The sequence below is a fragment of the Malaclemys terrapin genome, chromosome 10, assembly GCF_027887155.1.
Source record: "Malaclemys terrapin pileata isolate rMalTer1 chromosome 10, rMalTer1.hap1, whole genome shotgun sequence".
Classification (NCBI taxonomy): Eukaryota; Metazoa; Chordata; order Testudines; family Emydidae; genus Malaclemys; species Malaclemys terrapin.
Window position 1 is genome coordinate 83,489,684 of NC_071514.1, and position 24,397 is coordinate 83,514,080.

The 24,397-nt window shown below is 45.7% G+C and overlaps 1 protein-coding gene across 1 annotated transcript; it reads left to right on the forward strand.

Annotated features, from left to right (window-relative positions):
- Positions 1–227: 227 nt before the first annotated feature.
- On the forward strand, positions 228–23,922 carry LOC128843946 (mesothelin-like). The gene is made up of 22 exons (XM_054041090.1): positions 228–283; positions 1,129–1,220; positions 1,879–2,012; positions 3,788–3,912; positions 5,047–5,176; positions 6,035–6,250; positions 6,887–7,057; positions 7,573–7,707; positions 8,640–8,689; positions 9,263–9,383; positions 10,413–10,498; positions 12,053–12,182; positions 13,741–13,922; positions 14,978–15,068; positions 15,548–15,665; positions 16,583–16,776; positions 17,615–17,767; positions 18,596–18,729; positions 19,304–19,440; positions 20,594–20,688; positions 22,195–22,384; positions 23,061–23,922. Exons 1-22 carry the CDS (start codon positions 228–230, stop codon positions 23,159–23,161), a joined length of 2,841 nt encoding a protein of 946 aa, XP_053897065.1. The 3' UTR covers positions 23,162–23,922.
- The last annotated feature ends 475 nt before the right edge of the window (positions 23,923–24,397 follow it).

The window sequence follows — 24,397 nt, forward strand, 5'->3', positions numbered from 1 at the left end:
TAAACTGTGTCAGGCAGAACTCAGGGACCAGACTAGGTCTCCGGAATGGTCATTGAGAAACACTGCTGTAGGGACAATTCCTAAGTCTATCACTGATGTGGAGGCATCCATTCACTGGCAGAAAATGATATTTGTCCAAGACCCACTTTCCTGCAGCCCATGTACCTTATGCTGTGATTGTGGGAGATCTCAAAAGCAAAGCAGCACTGAGTCTGGATAGTACTTCGATGGGAGACCTCCAAAGAAGACCTGAGGTGCTGCAGGAAGTGATGTCACTGAAGAAGTAAAGAGAGAAGCATTGAAACTGAGGGGGAAACTAAGCTCTGGTTAATATAATGACTTTAGTTAATACTAGCCAGGGAGGATCTGTTAGCCAACTTCACATCACCTTTAATTACACAGTGCAATCCTGCATCTCTCAGGTAAATAGGACCGAGGGGAGCCTGAAAGCTGTTCTGAATGGTGTCTGGCCCAGCTTTGTGGCAGCTCTGAGCTCCCTTAACTCATCCAGTTTGGATCAATGGTTAAACAAGCGGCTCCAGACCCATCTCCCTCTCATCACCCAGAGTCAGCTCAATACATCTGAGATTCTTACCACAAATTGCCTGGCATTCCGGCATCTGTAAGTATTTCTCCTTTTGCCTTTGAGAAAGCAGGTACCTAAGCTGACGACAGCCTTGAGGGGCTGCACTCAGCACCTCTGACTCTAACTAAAGCGCTTCTCCTGCTTGAGCGAAAGGAACAACTCCACTAGTCAAGAGCAGTAGCTGACTCTTCCAGCTGCTAGAGGGGGACAAAAGCTACACTATTTAATGTACATCTTACACTGTAATGTATATTACCATGTAATAAGGGTTACATTGACATATTGATGTGTATTATCTCCTATGGCCTGAGCTTTAAAATGCACTTTGGCTGTGTGGAGAACAGTTTGGGGGTTTCTCAAAAGGGACGCGAGACAGAAACCGAAGAGCAGATCCATAATTTACCGCAAGTTGGTTGGATGCAGGAAAGGATCTCTAGCAAGCTTCCCGCCCCTCTGTCTGATCACCTCGTCCATTCCCCATCTGCAGAATGCAACACCTTTTTGTTAATGCCTTAACATTTCCCTTTTTCCCCTCACACCAGAGTAAAGGCTTTAAATATCCACTACCATGATTACTCAGCAGAGATGCAGCAAAGCATTTACTTCACTCTCAAGAACTATCTTCTTCAGCCAGGTAAGCTCCTCACGTAATGTATAATTAACCCATGGAACTCTCTCCTGCAGGATATTTTTGAGGCAAGTAATCTTGTCATTTTTTTAATTAGACATTTAGATTAATAAAAATAGCAAGTGCAATTACACTAGCTAGGACCAAAATTGCAAGCAGTAATCCTCACTAGGTCTCGTGCTTGATTACCAGCTAGGATCCAGAAGAAACTTCTCCCCAGGGATAGCATTCATCAATTAAGTGTCTGACTGTTTTAAACCTTCCTTTGAAGCATCTGGTGTTTGCAGAGGGAAACAGAACTAGCTGGATCATCATCAGTCTGTTCTGGGGTAGCAGGTGCAACATAGCTAATATTAGTTTCATTTATATCTATTGTTAGGAAAACTATAGGGGGGCTGGTTTGCTTAGGAGACTGGCTCTCAGAGGGAACTGAATTAACACAAAAGTAGGTCTCACACTCTGTCCAACAGAGGACACCAATGCACAGATTTCTGACCCGTTAAGAATTAATCTCTCATAGCAACACATACTTTGGGTCTGCCAGCATTTTCACTCTGTATCACTAGGAAACACTGTGGGATGAAGGCACAACAGCAACGGTAGCCGATAGACACTGTCAATTTATAAACAACTGTTGAGAAATGATAACTCTCATCCCTGACAGGTGACAAGCCAAAGTGCTATAACCAAAGCAACGGGGACCAGAACTCCACGGCTTGGTTTCTAGACTACCTGGGAAAGTATCTGACATACTGCACTGGTGAGGATCTCAGAGCCTTCAGTGACAGCCAGCAGTTGGTATGTACAGAGTTTGGGTTTCTTGAGGGGTTTCTTTCACTAGGTTTTACTTTCCTTCGATGTAGGAGTGCATTCACGCATATTAACATATCAGTGTCCAAGCTCGACGTTATTATTATTTATTTATATTAGCATAGTGTCTAGGGGCCCCAGTCATGGACAGGACCCCACTATGCCAGGCTCTGCACAAACATAGAACAAAAAGATGATCCGTGCCCCCAAAGAGCTTCCAGTCTAAATACAAGACAAGAGACAACAGATGGATGTAGATAGATGGGGGAATACAAGGAAACAATGAGACAGTATTGGTCTCCGTACGCTAGCAGAATAACTGTTGTCAAGTTAGTTGTAGGCATCATGGCAAAGAGTTCTGGGGAGGGACTCCGAGGGGATACCTAGCTAGGCAGCAGGATCTAGCAGATTAATCAGGACACTCAGAACCCCTGCTCTCATTTGCTCTGGGATCTTGGGCCTCATTTAAGTCTACTGCAGTCAATGGAAAGACTCTCGTGGATTCCAACAGGCATTGTTCTGGGCTTCAGTTTCACTCATCTGTAAAATGGGGATAAGACTATTTACCTACATCCTGGAGGACGAGGGGCATCAGTTAGTTCATATCCGTAAAGAGGGAACGTGCTGTAAAAGGGATGGGGGCCGTTTTTATTATTGGCAGAAAGGCAGCGCTGGCCACGGCCTCGGGGCTGGCTCATCCGTTTGCTGAGCAGCCACCTAAAAGCAAAGCAAACCTAGCCGTTCGGTGCGAAGGATAAGAGGCTCCCGAAGGCCGGGCTGGGCCAGTGTTTCCGAGCGTTTGTTTTGTATCACTGAGACCATTGCAAGGACACAGCAAGCTGGCTGAGCTGCAAGGCCCCGCAGATAGCAGCAAGGCTGTCTCGGCAATGCGCTGCCAAGCACACTGCCGCTCCACCCTGCAGGGCCAGTCACACCACTCGATGGGCCGCTTCCCCTGCTGGGGCAGATCCAGGGGCTTCGGTGGAGATTTGCTCATTTAGAAGAAGCAGATCATTTGGCTTTATATTTTTTAAACTTATTCTCTGGGTTACGTTGTATTATAGGTCCAGGCTTAAGTCCTGGGGATGCTGGGAAATCAGGAGAACAAGAAACTTCCATCTCAGTTTGGAAGGAGATTAGGGTTTTCTCTGCCTCCTGATCTTGGAATTTTCCCTTGCAATTCAGCTTTCCTCCTGTACAGCAATGGCAATGGTTGATGACCATACGGCTCCCTTCGTACTGTTCCTACCTCCGGGAGTGCTATGGAGTCACACATACCCTAGGGCCAAGCTCATCCCTGGGGTAACCCCACCGATGCCAGCCACATTATACCAGGGGTGCGCTTGTACCCTTTGAGATCCAACAGAGAACCTTGCAAGACACAAAGCCCCTCAGGCTGCCTGGTGTAGTTGCACAGAGTCCCCATCGCATGGTGTTTGGCTGGGCCGATGGCTGCCCGAGTATCCCCGAATAGGCCATATTTTAAAGAGACAGGGCTAGGACCACTTGCAGCCGGTGGAGAGTAGAGCCAGTCCAGGAGTGATCAACACCCTGCTCTGCTAATGTGACTTAAACTCCCCAGTCTCCACAACCGCTCTGCACATGTTTTCACTTGGCTGGTTACCTATGGACATTTCCCAGAGGGCAGTCGGCAGAGATTGGTCCCTAGTTGGCCGTTTTCTGATCCTGACCTGCTGTTGGGGTGGGGGGGCATGTTTCAATAACAAAGACAATGGTAACATCGAAACCTTTCGTCAGAGCAGCTTCAAGACTTTGCGGTGGATCCTCAAAACCTGGCGCTGGTGGGGGAACTCGCCCTCTCAGAAGACGTGAAGGAATACTACTCCACTCTGATCACGATGCAGAATCCTTCCATCGCGCTGGGAAGGTAACGTGACTGGTCTGTGACTGCTGGGGGGACGGCGCATGTACCTTTAAGCCAACAAATCAGACATCAACGTTAGCTTCACAGAGGTTTTAGGGCTGCCTGGCCACGGTGCATGATACCCACCGGGTTTCGCTTGCCTGATTTCAAGGCAGTTCTGTTTCTTTTTGAGTTCGGGGTTCACACAAAACCAGCAAACTCAGACACCCGATTGAGTTTCATCCAAACCAGTTTAACTCAGTGGGATTTCCCTGTCTCACATGGCCATCCTTAGCTTGCGCCTGGAGGGAGAGCCCCACTGGTCTACAAGCTCCCTCTCCACTAGTCATGTGCAAGGAAAGTCCATCCCGACTCCTCCACTGTCTTCCTACTTTGTGGGGCCTGACAGAGTAGGACACTCCCCACACCCTGGCCTCTGCCTGTCCCCGCCATTGTACAGCAGTGGGACAGTAATAGCGCCGATCCGGGGCCTCATTCCAGGGCTGATGCACCGTAGTCAGGGGCATTAAAACCAGTGTGAGTTGTCAGTGCACTGACTAACTCAGGCACTCCTGTTGCCAGGAAACAGGGCCTGCAGCCGAGCGCGGGACCAGACAGTTGACTTGTAGCTGAACCCCCTGATCAACCAGCCCCCTATGCTGGGCTGAGAGGCCACCACCAGGTCTGCGGCTATTCAACACTTATGCCTGCAGCTGCAATTGCTCCTGGGCCGGTCTTGTTCCCAGCCGTGCTCCAGCCCTGCTCGGTTCCTGACTCCAACTCTGACTCTGCTGCTGTGACCACTAGGCCTGACCGCCCACACCCCAGTCTGTGACACCAACAGTCCCCTCACTGTAATATGCAAGCACCTCACAGTCTCTAACAGATTCATCACCAACATCCCTGTGAGGTAGGGAAGTTTTACAGGCACTGAGAGACTGGCCCAAAGTCAGACAGTGAGTCTGTGGCAGAGCAGAGAATTAAACCCAGCTCTTCCGAATCCCAGAGTAGCACCCTAACCATTGGGCCAGCCTCTCTCTCCTGTTTCACTCAGAGCAGCAGCACCCAGGGGAGTCTTTACGGCCCCCCGTTGCTGAAGAGTCGGGCAGACTATCCTGGCTCTATCTGATGAGACCGTTATTGCTTTTCTCCCCACAGCGTTCCAGACAATTTGATCTGCTATGTGGCTGGCAAGTGGAATATTAGCCAAACGACAGCGACTGAAGCCAGGTTGACTCTGGCAGCCTTGCAGAGCTGTTTGAGACCTTCCCAGGAGCCAGTAGGAGAGGTGAGCCCTCAGAAGTGGAGTCGGGGGAGGTCTCCTTTGGAGACGCTAGGCTGCACGTTGCAGTTGTTTCAAGGCAGCAGGAACCCGCCTTTGCCATCTTGCCAGGATCCCGCAACTGGAACTGAGGCATCCCCCCATCTGCACTCTCATGGAGTGTGTAGCCATCGTATTTTGCCTTGCAAATCAAGGGCACCATTGCAATCTTTCCAGTAACCCTCCCTCTTCTATTACATCGCGGAAGTGCACTCCAATACCTATGTGGACTGCGTAGCCTTATTCCTAAATAAATAACATATTGCCATATAAATAGCATGCTTCAAAGAGCTTCACAAACTAATTCCTGAAACCTCAGACCACCGCCGTCAAGCAGGTGGTGTTATTCCCATTTTACAGCGGGGAAACTGAGGCACAGAGAGGAGGCAGCATCTTGAAATGCCCAGAGCCTGATTTTCAGAGGTGCTGAGCACCCAGAGCACCCACTGGCTTCGTCTGGAGTTGGGGGTGCTCCAGACCTCCGAGGCTCACGTCCTAAGTGTCTCCAGCTGGGTACCTACAAAGTCAGGCACTGAGAAGTAGTGGCCACGCTTAAAAACTTGGCCCTGAGTGACTTGCCCAAGGTCACCCAATGAGCCAATAGCAGAGTTGGGAAAAGAACCCAGGTAGCCTGTGCTTTAGCCCCTTGGCTTGCAAATCACATAGAGAAGGAAATAAAAAGCTAACAATTTACCCATGGCCCCCTCGTGTCTTACACAAATATGAATCAGTTGACACAGAACTGCAGACTCGTGATAGACGTCTGCCTTCTACATGCCTCCTTGTCCTTTCGGAGTAACCCCGGAACGCTCTTTCCTTTCACAGGTGACGGGTGCGCTGCCTGACACCACTGGCAACCTCTCTGTGGAGACCTTTCAAAGACTCGGTCCCTTAGCCGTTGGGTTAACACCGTCTGTGCTCCTGGCTAACGCGGATGGGCAAACCCTTCGGCGGGTGCTCCCATTGCTCTCAGCCACAGGGGGCTGGAGCCCAGCACAGGCTTCTGTCATCATTAAAAAAGTCATCCAGAATGGATACCAGGTAAATATATATATATACAAAGAAGGGAGGGCTTTGGTCTCCTTAGCCAATATATTGTACCAAAGCCATGCACACAAGGACTTCTCAGCTGCCACTGTACGGCATGCTGTGGCCACTCAAAACTTCACAGAGACAGCTGGGCTAAAACTTAGCCCCTCCTATGTAAAAAACACTAGCCCCTACCACTTGGGCAAAAGGAGACTCTTCACTAGCAGTATAGGGCTTATGACACACAGTTGAGCTGTAGAGGGCGGTGGTGACATATACACACTAGGTAGCCCATGACCACAGTGAGGTTTTTCATTCAGTTTAATTCTTTTATTGATGTTTGTCCACCCACCCACCCCACTGCGCTAGTGGTGTATTGAAAAAATATATATATCAGCCATTGTGCACAGAGCAGACACAGTGAGACACACGCCTGAATACTCACTTTGCATACGCATCCGTGCAAACTGATTGTGCAATCGCACACACACTTTTTGACCCATCAGGCCAAATAAGTTAGCCTGAAAGGTGATTAAAGAAACCTTGCATTACTCTCATTCAGCAACGGCAGTGGCACAGATCCGCTGACTGAAAGGACAGAGGATGATTTATTTAGGCTTCCATGCAGTGTTGTGAATCTCTCACTAGATCAACAAAGCCAGCAGTATTTTGATACTGGGGAAGCTAGCGCCTGGCCTTCCCGTCAATGTGCTGGAGAAACTGGACAACAAGGACACCCTCCTCCTGGCTGCAGATCAGAATTTCACAGAGAGCATGGAGCAGGCCCCTCTGCCTGTGAAATACAAGTTTGTGCAACGGGTGAGTCTCTGGCTTGGCAAGAGTGCAGCTCTTCACCTGATAACACCCCAGCCGCTTTCCATCAGCACCCAGATACGTCCAGGCTCCAGGTCATTGCCTTGAGACGCAGTTAGTGTGAAGTCGGTGTCTGTGCGTGCATCTCACCAAAACCCAAACCACTTTCTGGCCCTCTTGCTGGCAGGATCAGCAAAGGGGACAAGAACTCAATGGGCCACCAAGCTTGAGTTCTCCTTTCAAGCCTAGAGATGACCCCTCCTGGGCAGGGCTGCGGCCCACGCTGGGGAAGCTTGCACCGGGCCTACCCAGGCTGTACCCGATCTCTGCATAAACACGGGGCTCCCGTGCTGGCCATGATCCAGCAACCCCCACGCCACTTAGGAAGAGCCTTCTCCCTGACCCTCGACTGGCTTCAGAGCAAATGGTCAGCGCTTATCACCTTGCAAGACACAACCCAGAGTTTTATAAGCCCAGCAGCCCACCTCCCCCCAGCACGTCCGTGTTTGTTTTCATTTCAGATCTTACAGAGCGTGACTGGAAGCACCTTCCTCAATATCCCAGATAAGCTGGCTGATCAGATCCCTCTGTCTAGACTGGCATCTCCCCAGATCAATATCAATGAAATCAACCAGAAGAAATGGACAGCCGCTCAGGTAGCCCATTTTGTTGTTGTTGTGTATTTTCATGTCCAGTTTCCTCCTCTTCTCCCAGCCTCTCCAATTCCCCGTGAGAGCCCTTGTATCCTGCTTCCTACGGACAGTTGGCACTGCCACTGAATTCTTCCTCTCCGAAGGAACCAAAATAAGAACGAACCATTGCTCCCAGACCTCCTCCTCTTATTCATTTGTTAGCCAAAAAGGAAAGTGAAGTGCTTTTTTCTGGGTCAGGTCCTTATTGACTTAACAGAGCTACACCAGTTTAACCTCCTAAAATGTAGTGTACCAGGTGAAAAGTAGCTGCCACGCTCCACTCCAGAGTCAGCTGCATTTCAGGAGTGGGTGACACATTCAGGGTTGAATTTTTATCTAAGGATGTGTAAATCCAGTCTCTCTCCATTGTGGATAGCAGAGTTACTCTAGGTTTACACTGTTGCAGCTGAATGCAGAATTTAGTGAATCACTTTGAGTGTCACTAGAGAAATGATGCTATAGAAAGATAGTGCATGACTAATTATGATTATTAATTTCCCCTTAAAATGGGGGGAAATAGTTCTCCAGCATAAACATGTTCCAATTTGGGGGGTGGGGGGGGCGGACTATTTTTTCTTCTTTGTTTTTTTAAAAAGCAGCTTATGGAAGCACTCTCTGCAGAACATACAGCCAGCCGGAGTGAGAGTTCATTGTCTTTTCATTTTCCTTTGGAAGGTGCTGTAGCACGGGGGGAATGAAGCATGGTTTTCAGTAGGCTGCAGGACAGTGGTGAAGAAGCAGGGACTAGTGAAGGGAATCCCACAGTAAGGGGCGTATTTCACACTCATTCTGGGTGCAAAGCTTTCAGTGATAAGAGTGCCCATGTAGAAAAATAAATGTAGAATATGCTCCTTTCCACAGCACATTAAGAGCTCTGCTTCCTTTTATAATCACAGGCCAGCGTGTTCTTCCAGGCAGTGCTGAAGTCCACGCAGCAATACTCCAGGTGAGTTAGCTGATATTTCCATCCCTGAGCAGGCAATAGGTATTACCTTTAAAGCATGAATGGTGCTACCTCCACAATGCATGGAAGAACGCGTGTGAGATGCTTTTCCGTGAAGGACCAGGCCCTTATAGATTTAAACATCCGCAGATACTCAAGGGCTCTGATCTTTGTGTATTGGGGAATCACTGAATTATACTGCAATGGGATATGTAGCTTTGCCATTGTCAATGTATACCATGGGCTCTATTTAGATGCCCTGATAGTTTTAGTCCTCAACTTCCCAGATTTGGCAAGGGCTTTTAATAGCTCGATAGGCAGCATGCTGTGAGGTGGGGCGCCCGTTGTATTGCTCGAGTGACCCCTGCCAGTCAATTTTAGGTGCACTGAAAGAGCCACTTCCAGCCTCCGTAGGACTACTGCATTGTGTGTGTGTATATATAAAGGATGATCCCAAGAAATAAGCCTCCCCACCAATAAAAATATTCTCCAAAAGTTTATATTTTATACCATAGAAGAATAAGGCAGAGGGACCAAAATTTTGGCCACATACTAATGCCTCTATTTCTCACTTAGGTTATCTTCCACTGTCCTTCAAGGATTCAGCTGTGGAGCAGCAAACTTTTTAAACAACAGTCAGTTTGCGAGCCTGGCAAAAGCCATGAGGGACAAACGAATACAACTGGAAGATAGCCAGGTGAGTCAGCAGAGAGGGCAAGCCGTCCACAGGTCTATGTGGGAATGTCTGCAGAGAGCAGGACTGCACAGTGTGGCAACAAATTCATCCCTGGTGCGGTTTGAACGGCACCAGGGAGAGATGAGGCCCATGATATGTATAAAACACACATTTGTGTTAATCAGAGTCATGCAGTTTTATAGCGCTAGAGGGAAAGCACAGCTCCTAAATTTATAGGCCTAGTAATTTAGCTAGACCAAACATGTTTCAAACATTGTCAGGTCTCATTTGAGTCACAAAGCCAAGGCTCATCGTTATTAAAGAGGCTATGGCACCTAGCAGAAGATTAAGGGAGTTAGCCCTAGTGACCAACCTATATTGCAACACGGGCTAATATAGCATTGTGGACTATTAGCCAGATGCTGTGTTCCATTTCAGAGGTGGCTTCATTTCAATGGTGAGTGACCCACTGGTATGCATAAGCCCCAGCCCTGCATTGTGATCCTTGCAGATGGCCTGTTATACCTGGGCAGGGCCGCACTGAAATCAGTGTAGATCATAATGCAGGATCAGGGCCACTCTGGGTACGTCTATACTGGCGGGAGAGTGGGGAAGCTCCACGCCAGCAAGTCTCAGAGTCCGGGTCTACAGACTCAGACATGCACTTCAGCGCTAAAAATAACAATGTAGACATTCCCACTCGGGCTCTGAAAGTCGGTGAGGGGAGTGGGTCTTAGAATCTGAGCACAAACGTTTCCACTGCTAGCGTTAGCATCAGCGTACAAGCCCTGCAAGCCTAAGCGTAGACACAGGCTCTGAGTCTCGCTGGGGGAGGAGGGGTGTTGCAATGGAGACATACCAAATTTGTATAGCATTTTGGGCTTGGATCTAGTACCGCTTTAAATCAAGGGAAAGTCTTTACCAGTCTTTGGAATAAAGCAGCATTATTATTGGTGGTTTTATTGTGGTCAGATGACTAGTGAAACCCCGGTGAGAGAGTTATATGTTGGGGACGAAGGAGTCAATCCGTGATTTATATTATTTTTGTAGCTCAGCTGCATGACGAAGAGACTGACAGGACAGATAACTCCATCAGATTTTGAAGAATATCCAGCCGAGGTTCTTTTTTACATGGGGTAAGACACACGAGTGCATTTCTTCCCTCACTTTTGAAAGGACACTGTTCAAGATTAAAAAAAAAAAAAAACACACAACAATATGAATTCAAGATGGCCTACTCTTGCAATTTTATCGCAAGGCTCACAATATGCGGTGCATTCTTAAAGCACCCGCTCCTGGAGTCATGTGACTAGGAGAGGCTATCAGCCTTCATTTTAAGTTTCTAGCCCCCCTCAGCGCAGAGATGACCGAGGGCACCTTAAAGGCTCAAAAAACAAATGAAAAGGGCCCAATATTTTTTATTTTTAAAAATCTCATGATTTGGGGGGCCTGGCTCATAATTTTTGATGCTTGAAGTTAGCAATACTGTATATTTGTTGAGATGTCTTTACCCATTTGATTATACCAGTGTTAATAAAGAAAACAAAAACAAATAAATTTAATAATCTAGTCTACTTATGATTTATGCTATTTATACACTTTCTGCTTTTCACTCAGCTTGGAACATAGGACTGCAAGTGACCTGCTGGGTCACTGAATACAGCTTCTTTCTCTCACAGGCAACCCCCATCATATAGTTCTGTTCATAAATGTATCAAGCTCATAAACGTATCAAGTATCACATTAGTTAGGTTGTGTTCCCCCACTGCTCCTGCTGGGAGGCTGATCCAGAACCTCAAACCTTCTTCTAATTTCCACCCTAAATTCATTCATGGTCAGTTTATCCCCATGTCTTCTTCTGCCAATATTATCCTTTATCTTAATTAGCTCTTCTCCACCGCTGGTGTTTATCTCCCCTCCTCCCCCGCTGTATTTATAGATGGAAATCAGCTTGGAGAATGACACTGCCCCATTTCACTTTCTGCTTCTCCTGCACTAGTGCAATGCTGTTGCATTTGGGTTCCTTGCTTTGTAGGGGACCATTCCAGTCACTGCTATGGTTGATCCGGTTAGGCACCTTACTGTGGGATATACTTTTTCTTGCTAACATTCTGTAGATAATGTTTGAGTTTCAACAACAGACCTGACCAAAAGTATTGCTACCTGAAGTATTCAAAAATCATCAATCAGGCATCAAAAGTCAAAACATTTAAATAAAAGCAAAGAAAGAAAAACAAAATTAATATTTTAAAAGGTTGGGTTCGTTTTCACCTGTCTTCTGGAGTTTGAGAATTAGGATTCACAGGTTCAAGCTTTTCTCTGCAACCATGAAGGCTAAAGAAAAGAAAGCTGAGAATCTCATGTAATCCCATGACTCCGGGAACTGGGGTTTAGCAACTATTTTGAAATTTGGGATAAAATGGAGAGTTGGCAACATTGGATCAAATACTCGTCACTGAGTAAATTATTTGGGGATCAATACACTAGCCCCTCAGTCAATAAAAAACTTCCGTTGACTTTATTGGGAGCTGAATGAAGCCTGCGATGATGAATATAGACATTTTTCACTGAATAGTATTTATTGTGAAGGGCATCTGACCAGTGCAGCTAAGCAATTCAGTTTGCAATTCTACGAGTTTAAGACTGTTTGTTTTGTAGAAGGACAGATATGTCTGTTTAATCTTTTCTAGACCAGAGACATTTTCAAACACAGTGAACTGCCAGAAATATTTTCACCTTGTTGGACAAGCCAATGTCGACCTTTTGCCAAGAGTGTCTTCCAAAAGACAGTCGCTGCTGGAGAGTGCTAAGGCTTGCCTGGTAAGATGCTATTTTATTCACGGATTAAAAAAAAATTAACTAAACAGAGCTCTGAAATGTTACAGCATTGTATTAGTGGCATGGGCAGTGGCTATCGGGGCTCAGTCCAGGGGTAACTGAGTGAGATTCTCTGTCTTGTGTTAGACTGAAGGTCAAACTAGATGGTCTAATGGTCCCTTCTGGCTTTAAAATCAAAAAGTCTACGAGCCCAACTTACTTCCCATGAATAGCTCAACAGCTGCTATCAACTTGAGAATACAAGCTAACAGTCCCTAGATATATATACACTATTGGGGGTGGTGACTGAGCATGCTCAGTGGAGTGTTCGCTCCAGAATTTACTTCCTTTCCTGACATGGTGCAAGTCTGCTGATCCATAGGGCTCATTTCTTGTCACTGTCTTTTGCCTGAGGTGTCTGGTGGGGAGGGCTGGGTCAGTGAGTGCCACAGAACTTCTCTACCAGGGAAGCTATTCCAGAATAGGGTATACATTTAAAGCACAGTAGCTATTCCAGAATCACTCCATGGTTATTCGGATATTCCTCTTCCAGAATAAGCATGTCCACGTGGGAAGCTATTCCAGAGTAGATAGCTATTCTGGTGAATTTCCCCATGTAGACAAGCCTGGAAACTTGTTTCTTTCTTTATTTTATTTTTAAGGAAAAAGTCAACTTTTATTAAAATTGACTTTATGTACCCCAGGAATTTTTATAACTGGGTGCACCAAGCGAATGGATATATCAACAAGTCGCCACTAAGCAGGGGAGATCCTGGCTGCATTGAAATCAATGGCAAGATTCCCATTGATTTCAGCAGGGCCATGATTTCACCGTAGGTCTTTTTCCACCCCATACTCAAGATCATTCAGGATATTTTGGAAAGGGTATTTCCAAAAAAAAAAAAAAAAGCAAATATGATTCTGGGATGCATTAACAGGTGTGTTGTGAGCAAGACACGAGAAGTCATTCTTCCGCTCTACTCTGCTCTGGTTAGGCCTCAGCTGGAGTATTGTGTCCAGTTCTGGGCACCGCATTTCAAGAAAGATGTGGAGAAATTGGAGAGGGTCCAGAGAAGAGCAACAAGAATGATTAAAGGTCTTGAGAATATGACCTATGAAGGAAGGCTGAAAGAATTGGGTTTGTTTAGTTTGGAAAAGAGAAGACTGAGAGGGGATATGATAGCAGTTTTCAGGTATCTAAAAGGGTGTCATAAGGAGGAGGGAGAAAACTTGTTCACCTTAGCCTCTAAGGATAGAACAAGAAGCAGTAGGCTTAAACTGCAGCAAGGGAGGTTTAGGTTGGACATTAGAAAAAAGTTCCTAACTGTCAGGGTGGTTAAACACTAGAATAAATTGCCTAGGGAGGTTGTGGAATCTCCATCTCTGGAGATATTTAAGAGTAGGTTAGATAAATGTTTATCTGGGATGGTCTAGACAGTATTTGGTCCTGCCGTGAGGGCAGGGGACTGGACTCGATGACCTCTTGAGGTCCCTTCCAGTCCTAGAATCTATGAACTTTGGTGGCTCATGTCAATTTCTTTTGTTTTTTTCGTATTCTCAGGGAACGTCTACCTTATCATTTTCAAAGGAAAACCTACAAATTTTAGGCAATCTTTCCTGTGCCCTCAATGGCACCGACATTGCAAAATCTGACCCATACATCCTAACAATATTGCAAAGCTGCATGTCGTTCACGGAAGACCAACTGACAGCCATAGAGCAGCAGCTAAAGAACAAATATGGGTATGTCACACATGGAGTCATGTTATAAACTTCTTTGGTGATGTGTTATGGACTCATTCAGGTTGGATAGGATCTCCTCAGTGGACCACCTTCTCCAGTGGTTCTCAAATCTTCTCCACCCCAGGAAACCTCTCTCATCTGGCATATTTGGTAATATGGGGAAGAGCGGGGTGGTCACAACTCCCTGGGGATTGCAATCCCTAGGCTGAGAATCCATGATCTAGTCCATAGGGGCCAGAGGCGTAGTGAGCTCCCTCTGTACCCTCCGACCGGAGGGGGACCTGCAAGGAAGGGGGCCCCTAAAAGTGGCAAAATAAATACCGCATTCCAGTTTCTGCATTGTAAGGGGCCCCGCCTGGACATATGTTCAGAGGGGGCCACGTTCTTTGTTGCTACGGCCCTGATTGGGGCAGGATTGATATGTAAAGCATTCCTAATGAATGGGTGTCAAGTCCATCCTTGGATGTCTCAAGTCAGGGTGAGTCCAGCATCTCCACTGATATGGCAACTTGCTCGGTTGCCTAATTGCCGTTATACTAGAGACGTTTTTCCAAACGGTGAACCTCAGATGCCCTTGCTACTAAATCTTCTCCTTCTGGCCTCAGGGACTAGTGAGAAGAACTGATCCTTCTCCTCGAGAACACACCATTGCCTATTTATACACTATCATAACGGCACCTCTCATTCCACCGTTCTCCAGATTAAACATGCCCAGTTTTTCCTCAAAGGCTTGGTTCTCCTCTGAACTCTCTCATTTGTCTGCCCCAGACTGACTTCATAGTTTTCGTTGGGCAAGTTCTTTCATTCTTCACAATGGAAGGCAAAGACTCTAATAAACTGAAAGGAATAGTCTGCCCTTGTATAGTGTCTCTTGTCCAAGCTCTCCTGATTGATGTGCAGCCATCATCGGGTTTCTGTTACATCTCTGCAGACGTGTTCCATTGGGCATGAGATGCATTTTAATTTCCCTTCCTGCATTGGGTGATCGCATCATTAGCATGAGGATGTTTTGATAAGCTCAGGGCATATGCAAAATACATCTCTTTCCTGCTCAGATCACCTTCAACATGGACAGTCAGCACCCTGACAGACATGGGTATTCTTGCCAGTGCCTTGATGAGCAGCACACTTCAAAGGATCTCAGAGGTACTGTACTGCTATGGAACATCAGCACTGTGCCTAGTGTAGTTCAGGAGAAGCAGCATGGCCTAATGGATTGAGCATGGGACCAGGCGACAAACTCTTGGGATGTAACCCTGACTCTGACCATGATTTGCTGTAAGACACTGGGCACGTCACTTATCCTCTGTGTCTCTGTTCAGTGTGTTTAACCTACAGGGGTGTTGTGAGACTCAGTTAGTTGAAATTTTAAATATATAGAGCACATCCGTGCTAAGTATTGGTGTCATTATTAGTGATCTAATACAAGCTGAGAGCTTCCTACACCTGTTCCTACAGTTTCTGCACAGTTCTGTGAAGTTACAGAGTAAAATGTAGGAATATTGAAATCAGTTTAAAAGAGGATGGATTCGGAAACTGAAAACCATTTCTCCAGACCTACTAAAGAGTCCAATATACCTATCCCAGCAGCTGCCTTTCCATAAAGTTCTTTTCTTCCTACACAGACAGAGAAGACACAATTTTTCCCTGATTTCTTGAGCCAGTTGAAGACCTGGAATAGGAACCAATTCACCTATCTTCTGAAACAGCTTGCAAACCCTCAGCGGCAAAAACGAGCTGCAAGTATGTATCGTATGTGATGTGCCCTGAGTTGGCTGGGTCTCATTTCCTCTAGACTAATCTCCTTTTCTCCTCTGTACCACAGCTGCATCTTCCCAGAAAATGTCAGCTCCTGCTTGGTAGATACACAAGATCTTAGAATGGAATCTGATGCTATCAATTAACTTCCAGTAAGGTAGAAGGTCAGCACAGGTTACAGCTAAGGGTTTCTCCTCCTTGAGTGGTGTGGAGAAAGTGAATAGGGAAAAGTTATTTACTTGTTCCCATAATATAAGAACTAGGGGCCACCAAATGAAATTAATGGGCAGCAGGTTTAAAACAGATAAAAGTTCTTCACCTGGCGCACAGTCAACCTGTGGAACTCCTTGCCTGAGGAGGTTGTGAAGGCTAGGACTATAACAGGGTTTAAAAGAGAACTAGATAAATTAATTGGGGTTAAGTCCATTAATGGCTATTAGCCAGGATGGGTAAAGAATGGTGTCCCTAGCCTCTATTTGTCAGAGGGTGGAGATGGGTGGCAGGAGAGAGATCACCTGATCATTACCTGTTAGGTTCACTCCCTCTGGGGCACCTGGCATTGGCCACTGTTGGTAGACAGGAAACTGGGCTGGATGGACTTTGGTCTGACCCAGTATGGCCATTCTTATGTTCTTATGTTATGTTCTTTGTTTCTCCTTCCTCTCTTCCCCCAATGCCTCCAAAAGGCTCCATGTGAATCCCTCTGGATGAAAAGGACTGGCCACATCAGAAGTGGTGTCACAACATATGCTGCTTCCCCGTCCCCAAAGGGGTGAATCTACTGCCTCTGCCATGATTCTAGCCCTAAGTTCTCAGAAACATCATGCTGGGAGATATTTGCACACAGCCGAATGAAGGCAAAAAATACACTAGATATTTTAATGCTCCCTCTTTCTCCCAAGCAGACTGCACAAGAACTCCATTGACAACAGAAGTGGTGGTGAAGCAGAGAGACCTTCTAGCTTCCAAGTACACATCCAGCAGTGATCTGGATGCTTGCCTGCCTGATGATGTGCTGAGAAACAATTTGGAAACTTTGGGGAAGATGGAATTTCAGGCCCCTCTCCTTCAAGTGCTAAAGCTGAAACTGGACAAGGTAGCGCAGAATCTGGAACAGGTTGGGTGAGATATGCGGAGGGGGACTTGTTGGGGCAAAAAGGTAATGTTGAAGGATGGCTTTTGAGGGGGTTGTTTGGGGTTAAACTTTTCAATATTGTCAGTTCAGCAACTAACAAGGACACTTTCCACATCTACAGCACCTTTCCCGCAAAGATCTTAGAGCATATTGCAAACATTAATGAATTAAGTCTCATAACACTCCTAGCTTCATTTCACACTTGGGGACATGAGTGCTCTGAGTGTTTTAGGCCAAATTTTGTAAACTAAACAAATAAATGGCCTGATTCTCAGGGGGCCTGAGCACTTTTAATTTCTTGGAAGTGTATGAGACCTGTGTGCTCTCGGCACCTCTGAAAAATCAAGCCACCTATGTAGGTGCTGAACTTTGAACACCCAAAGTTTGAAAATTTTGGCCAAAATGGCCCAAAGTCACTCCCTGTATCAGGACCAGGAATAGAAACCGAAAGTCCTGATACCACATCCCCGGCTCTTACCACTCCCTTCCCCTTAAATACAGGTAGGATATTATGATATTGTATCGGATTCAGGAATCAGTTCATAAGAAGTTCAACAAAAAACAAGAGCCATTAAAAATAAAACACACGACTAACTCCTGGTGGTGGATTTGGAACCTTAGGAAGGTGTATCAAATCCACCTGCTTACCCACTGAATTTTGAATCAATGTCTGTGAATCCTGCACACTTAGTAGATCTTCTTGTACACGTTAGCTTCATATCCACTTGAGAAGTGTGTGCACTGAAACAACTCAGGCATATGCTGCCTGTCTATTTACTGTATTTTGTGCTACAAACAGATCTTTGGCATGCTGCCTGAAGACTACCTTCCACTATTAGGAAACATAGCCAGGATGTATACCACAACTGAAATTGCTAACTGGAATATCACTACAGCCGAGACCTTATCAGCCCTATTGACAGGAACATCATGGCAAGAGGATCTCCCAAAGGTAAGCATGCGAGCAAAACATGACAAGTGCTGCTAGGACACTAATTAAAAAAAAAATCAGTGATTAAAAAGTGGACACTGTTGCTGCCTAAATAATGTCACACAAACACACACACAGAGTATATTGTGTGCAGTACTGGACACAGAGATTGTTATTGCCCTGGAAACAGTGATCCTGTTACTTGTCTGGCCCTATCTGGGGAACTGTTTGCAGAGCTAGGGAGGTTATTAGATTAGAAATGGTGCAATCTAGGAAAACCAAAATGATATGAGGTCTCCAAGATTCTTGAACGTGAGGTTAAAGGAAACAGTCTTATTCTGATTGGAAAAGAGGAGGCCACAAAAGGGAATGTTTCAAAAGTATGAACAGATACCAATAAAGTTGATAAAGAAAAGTACACTCTCCTGTTTTAAATGGAGGCTTTAATCAGAACATTCAGAAATTAAAAGCCACCATGGATCTCAGACACGGATCTTTCAACCATAGGGTGATAAATATGTGGAATCAGCTATATTGGAATGTGATGGTAGCAGTGAGTATAAATGGAGGTCAAGAGGCCCTATAAAAATCTGGGAAAAGGGGATTTAAAATACTGGTAGAAAAGCAGAATTGTGGGAATAAACTTGGGACCCCAGGCAGACTTTTCTTTGTCTTAAAATGTCTTGTTGATTTAGCACTTAGTACGAAAGAAATATTTTGATGCGATAATGGGTCAGGTGATAGAGAGGAACATTTTAAATTACTTGAATGGGTGTCAGCAACTGCAATTTTTAAATTAATGTACTTTTTTAAACACTCATCGGTTTACCTTAACGGTCATACCTGCAGGTTACGTCTCTGGTCACTCGGCATCTAGAAGCTAATGGCAATCAGTTAGATGGAACAATGCTCACAATGCTAGCGCCACACATCTGTGCTTTGGAAGATACTCAGATAAAAGCCATCAGCAGTGAGGCCATCAGGTACCTTTGTGACTCTTTTAACCACTAGACACATTCAGGGTAAGTGGGTTCTGTTTCTTTCTTTCTTCTTTTAATAGCGGATCAAGAAATCTACACTTAGGACTTGCTTCTTTGTAGCTCGGACTGGGCGAGAGCTCAGAAGGATTTGTCGGTGTTGTACAAATTCTGCTAGTCTCCTTCTGACAGTCACAAGCCCCAGGGTGGGCTCACCAGCAGCTGTTTGGGGAGAAGGAGAAAGGCAGGGCATTATGCAGCCTCTTTCCTATCTAGGACCCCAGTTTCTTCTGCTGTGCCATTACACCAGCCCTGCGAGGCAGGGCAATACTGTTCTCCCCATTGTGAAGGGGCACCGACAGTCTGAGTGACTTGCCCAAGGTCATACAAGGTGTCTGTGGCAAAGCTGGGAATTAAACCTGGGCCTCCTAAATGCAGGTTAGCGCCCTAACCACGGGGCCAGCCTTCCTCTCCCGGGGTTTTGGTTTTGTCGGGGTGTATTTCACCCAGCTATGCACATGCTGGTTGCTCAAACCGTTGACAAATACAAAAGGTACATCTCTAAAAACTTCCTCTCCAGAGAGACCAGCAGGCCCATGAATACCTCGCTGTGTTCTCAGCGCCAGAAGAATCTCTTCTATAGCCAGCTGAGAGCTGCTTACGAGGAGAACCCGAGCTCTCCAGATGCCTACTACCAGCGGCTGAAGCCTGCCATTGGTGAGTTCCACTGTTGCTGCTGGAAGGGCTGAAAGAGGCAGGTTGGCAGTTGCTCAGTGTGCCCTGTTAGGGGGCTGAGAGACTCCAGCCCGGGCCTTTGCCAGTTGGGGCAGTGCGGGCACGTCTACATAGCAAGGAAAAACCCACAGCGCTGAGTCTCAGAGTCCGGGGCAATTGACTCCAGTTCGCTGGGCTCTGGAGGGCTAAACATAGCAGCAGAGACGTTCCCACTCAGGCTGCAGACCGGGCACGAGACCCTCTCCCCTCGCTGGGTTTCAGAGTCCGGGCTCCAGCCCACACCAAAGCGTCTACACTGCTGTTTATAGCCCCACAGCCCAAGTCCTGCGAGTCTCTGTCAGCTGCCCTGGGCTCTGAGGCTCAGCACCACAGGTGTTTCTTTGCAGGGTAGCTGTCCCCTGGGGGAGAAGGAAGGAGAGTCTAGCCACCATGGTGACCTCTTCAGCCACCTTGAGAGCAGCATTTAGGGGAGGGATGAGATAGGTCAGGCCTTACCACATAAGGACCACTTGTGGAGGGGGGGATAAATAGAAGCTGGAGGAGGAATACTTGCTGGCTCTGAAAGGAACCACTCCCCCACCTCCTATCACCTGCGCCTCTGGAAAAAAAAATGCCATTAAGAATTGCAGTCAGCAATGTGACTGACTACTATCATCATCACAGGCAATTGCATCCGACAGGAAATATAGAGAATATGTCGCCTCTAGGGTGACCAGACAGCAAGTGTGAAAAATCGGGACAGAGGGTGGAGGGTAATAGGAGCCTATACAAGAAAAAGCATCAAATATATAAAATCGGGACATCTGGTCACCCTAGTAGCCTCACATTTTCTTAGGAGACGGGTCAAATTTTCAGAGTGACTGTGGGAGTTTGGAACACGTAGGCCTGTGTTCATTCACCATGGTGATGTGTGCAAACTAGGCACTTGTGTGGGAAAATGGGTTTCTAAGTGCCCATTCAGAAGTGGCTGAGTGTTGTTTATTTGCCTGTAATATATAGGGGCAAGCCTAGATGACCTGGTGGGCCTGTCAGGCCTGAACCTATAGGACTCTATGGTTCAACGACACAAAATGTGATGGGAAGGTTTTGTGGGATCTTGGCAGCTAGACACAGCTTCTGCTTTTCTTCTTTAAAGGCGGAGCCCCAACCAAGGATCTGATCAAATTTGCTTCTGGTTATCCTGTCATGGACGTAGCCACATTTACAGCCCTCAACCCAGATGAAGTCCAGGTGGGTGGCGTTTTCCATTGTGAATAGCAATTAATCCATCAGCACTGCCTGCTCTGCCAGTGCTTTTTCCTGGGAGAACAAAAATGTCACTCCTGATCCTGCAGTTTTTAGGCAAGACTCCCATTGACTGCAACAGAAAAAACAGTGATTGAAATGAGAATCTTCCCTAGCTTTCAGGACTGGGGACTAAGTAGGCCCCATTGTCAGATGTGGCTACATAGCAACTGCCAGTCTGGATCAGACCCAAGGTCCATCTAGCCCAGTGTCCTGTCTCCAACAGGGGTCAGCACCAGATGTTTCAGAGCAAGATGTACGAACTCCATAGCAGGAAGAGGTGGGGTAGCCTGCCCCGACGTTAGGTCTCGCCCTGCTCTCTAATAGTCCGAGTTAAGCCCTGAAGCATGAAGTTTAACATCCCTTCCAAAATGTTGTTCTCATTAATGACAGTTCTGGATATTCTTAGCTATATTAATGTCCAGCCCCTTTTTAAATCTTGCTCATTTCTTGGCCTCAAGGACATTCTGAGGCAATGAGCTCCGCTGTCTAATTACACAGGGTATGAAAAAGTATTTCCTTTTCTCTCTCCAGAAGAAAGGAGGAGTTTTTATGCCCTCAGTCATTCCCATCATCCTTCTCTAAGCTCCTAGGGTACAGGGCCGGCTCCAAGCAGGTGCTTGGGGCCGCAAGTCGGGCTCTTTGGCGGCAATTCGGCGGCGGGTCCCTCGGTCCCTCTCAGAGGGAAGGACTTGCCGCCGAAGAAGAAGAAAGCGGCGCGGTGGAGCTGCCGCCGATCGCGGCTTTTTTTTTTTTTTCCTCCTGCCACTTAGGGCGGCAAAAACCCTGGCGCCGGCCCTGCTAGGGGAGCATGAACCCCTTGCATACTGACATTTTGCAGTCAGCTATCTTTTTGCTTATCTGGATATACTGTGCACATTGTGTGTATATTACCATCACCAGAGGATTAGACAAGAACCCCAGTCAGATCTCTTATCTAAACCTGTTAGCTGCCTTGAGCTGTAGGTACCTTCGTTTGGTTTTAAATTTTAAACCAACAGATTATCTGATCAGTTTTGCATTTAAGTGCAGAAATAATGAAAAACTGCTGTAGTCAAAAATCAGTCAAGGCATGCCGATGGTTTAATTAACCCACTACATAACTCAGCTCAACGAAGGGTCGAGATTTTGGTGCATTGACAGAGCAGTGTGGTGGCACAGGAGTGAAGGACAAAACAGACTAAGTCAGAGTAGTCTCCCACACAGGGGGTGCTGCAGGTGTTTTGGTTGTGAGGAGCACTGGAGTAGCAAAGGGTATTGTAGGGAAGAAGTGAGATGCATTAGCAGATCTGTAGGTAGGAAGCCCAGAACTAGGTTGGGTAGAGGGACATTGGCAGAGCAGAGCAAGAAACCTTAGCGGATGTTGTCAGTCTGCCATTATGTAACTTTTCTGTAAGCAGCTTGGAATTATTTCACATGAATGTACCTATTTTTATTTCTTTTCTGCTATAGAAATTAAGCGCTCAAAATCTGAAAGATTTGCTAGGCGCTAATCTCCCAGAGCTGAACAATTTAGCTGATGACTCTGTGGTGAAATCTTGGACCCAGGCACGCAACCAATCAGAGGTGAATTCTTTAGGACTCCTTCTTGTAGCAGGACTCCCAGACAAGCCACCTAACGGTTTTATAGATATTCCATCAGGTAAGTGAATTCACAACAAAAGAGCCAAGGGTACTGGTGAAATATATGGCTCCAAAAGCTATTCACTAAGCTGTGCCTAATGCTGATAAATAAAAGTGCACCTGTGATGCAGATGCATATCACAGGCTTAACTTTCATATAGTTTCACTGTACAAAATATAAGATTACCCTTAATTGGGACACAACACACACGGGGAAAAATTTAAGATTAATTCACCGAAGGCAGATTCTGTCATACATCCAGTTCAGTTTGTGGGGCAGAGTACTAGGTTATGATATGAGAGATGTTAGGTCCTGATCTTGCAATGGGGCCTGCTCATTGTAGGATCAGGGCTTTAAATATTAGTTTGTTGAAAATATTGTAGGAATCAGAGATTGAAAAGCCCCATTAGATCATATTTAGTCTATCACACAGTCACAGCAGGATTGTCCCATACCATATTCTCCAGTGGTTTGCAGGTCTAGTTTTAAAATGACTCAACAAATGGTTTTCACCCCCTTCCTTGGAAATCTATTTTACATCTCAGTATATCTCACTATTAGAATGTTTTTCAAATGGTGATTATGGAACACACATTAGGAGGTAGGGCAATTATATTAAAGCCTTGAATTGAAGGGATTTATTGCCTGCAGAGATGCAGCAGAACTGATACGATTTTTTAAATTTTTCTTTCAGAACCTTACATACCCGGAAGAGCAACGACATATGCAAAAGACCACATGTTCCAGCTTTTCTATTGTATGCTCTTCCCCTTGGTGTTAACTGCTTTCTTGTAGGCCGTTCAGTATTTGCCAAATATTAAATAGTAATATTCTTGGGGGGGAGAATTATAATGATTGATCTAATTGGCATGGTTACATTCAATTTATATATGTTCCAGTGTTCTTAAATGAACAAAATATAAAAAAGTGGAGCATTTAATTTCTGCTTGGTAATACTTTATTGCATTATCCCACCACAGTGGTTCCCAAACTGGGGTTTGTGAAATTTTACAGGGGGTTCTCGGGGAAAAAAATTCCCCAATGGCAGACAGAGCTGTCCCTAGGGACTCCGGGCAGCATGGGGCCAGCAGCCCGGAGCCCCTGGACTTCCAAGAACTAAGCAGATCAAAGCACCTCTATCACACTGAGTTTTAAACTTCAAGACTCCTTATAAGAAATGGAAAGGGAGGTGGATATTTTTTGCTGTTTTTAAAATGAAGTAGGCAGCTAGGATTGTTTTTAAAATTATTATGAAGAACAAGTTTAAGCTTTGTTGTAACGTGCGTTGTTTGCCTGGACTGCTCAAGACCTGACTGCTTGTGTAGGAGGAACTCTTTGAGTTGGCTTCTTAAATCCCTTCCTGCTGTTTCACATCTGATACTCCTTGATGAAACACAGGAGCCTGGTCCTATAACAGGCTTATTCAAAGTGATACAAGCTACAAAACTGAGATCTTGTTGCTGTTTTCATAATGTAATAAAAATACTGTAATGATAAATAATAATCAATAATAGTGTGTAATAAGCATGTCATAAAAACAAATGTTATATTTCCAAGATCACGGCTTTTATAATTTATACTCAGGTAAAGGAGAAAATCCCTGGAAATATTCATTTTTAGGAGGGGGTTTGCGAGATTTGACATTTTAGTGAAAGGGGTTCACAGGTTGTTAAAGTTTGGGAACCAGTGCCCTACCATCATCAGTCAGCACTGCTGTTGGTAAAATGCTTAAATAAATGCAAAATGTATGCGTAATCCTGCAAACTTCATTAGGGCTATTGACAGTTATAAGCACTACCCACAACAGTGTTTTCAGAATCAGGTCCTAAATAATTATAATTAAGTGTTGTTATTCTTCGCATGCTAGTGACCATTAGTAATACATGTTATTTTTCAGCCAGCTGTGTTTATCACTAATATTTAAGCACCTTTTATCAAGCATTTTCACAACCATTACTTTTAAAAAAAGTAATTGTCAAGTCAATGCAAACAGAGGAACATCTGAACAAATACGAGTTCTCTATCATTATC

Coding starts and splice junctions, on each gene's coding strand:
- LOC128843946 (XM_054041090.1), top strand. CDS start 228: ATGGGAGACCTCCAAAGAAGACCTGAGGTGCTGCAGGAAGTGATGTCA. Junction 10,499..12,052: donor GAGGTTCTTTTTTACATGGG/GTAAGACACACG, acceptor AATCTTTTCTAG/ACCAGAGACATTTTCAAACA. Junction 19,441..20,593: donor GCGGCTGAAGCCTGCCATTG/GTGAGTTCCACT, acceptor TCTTCTTTAAAG/GCGGAGCCCCAACCAAGGAT.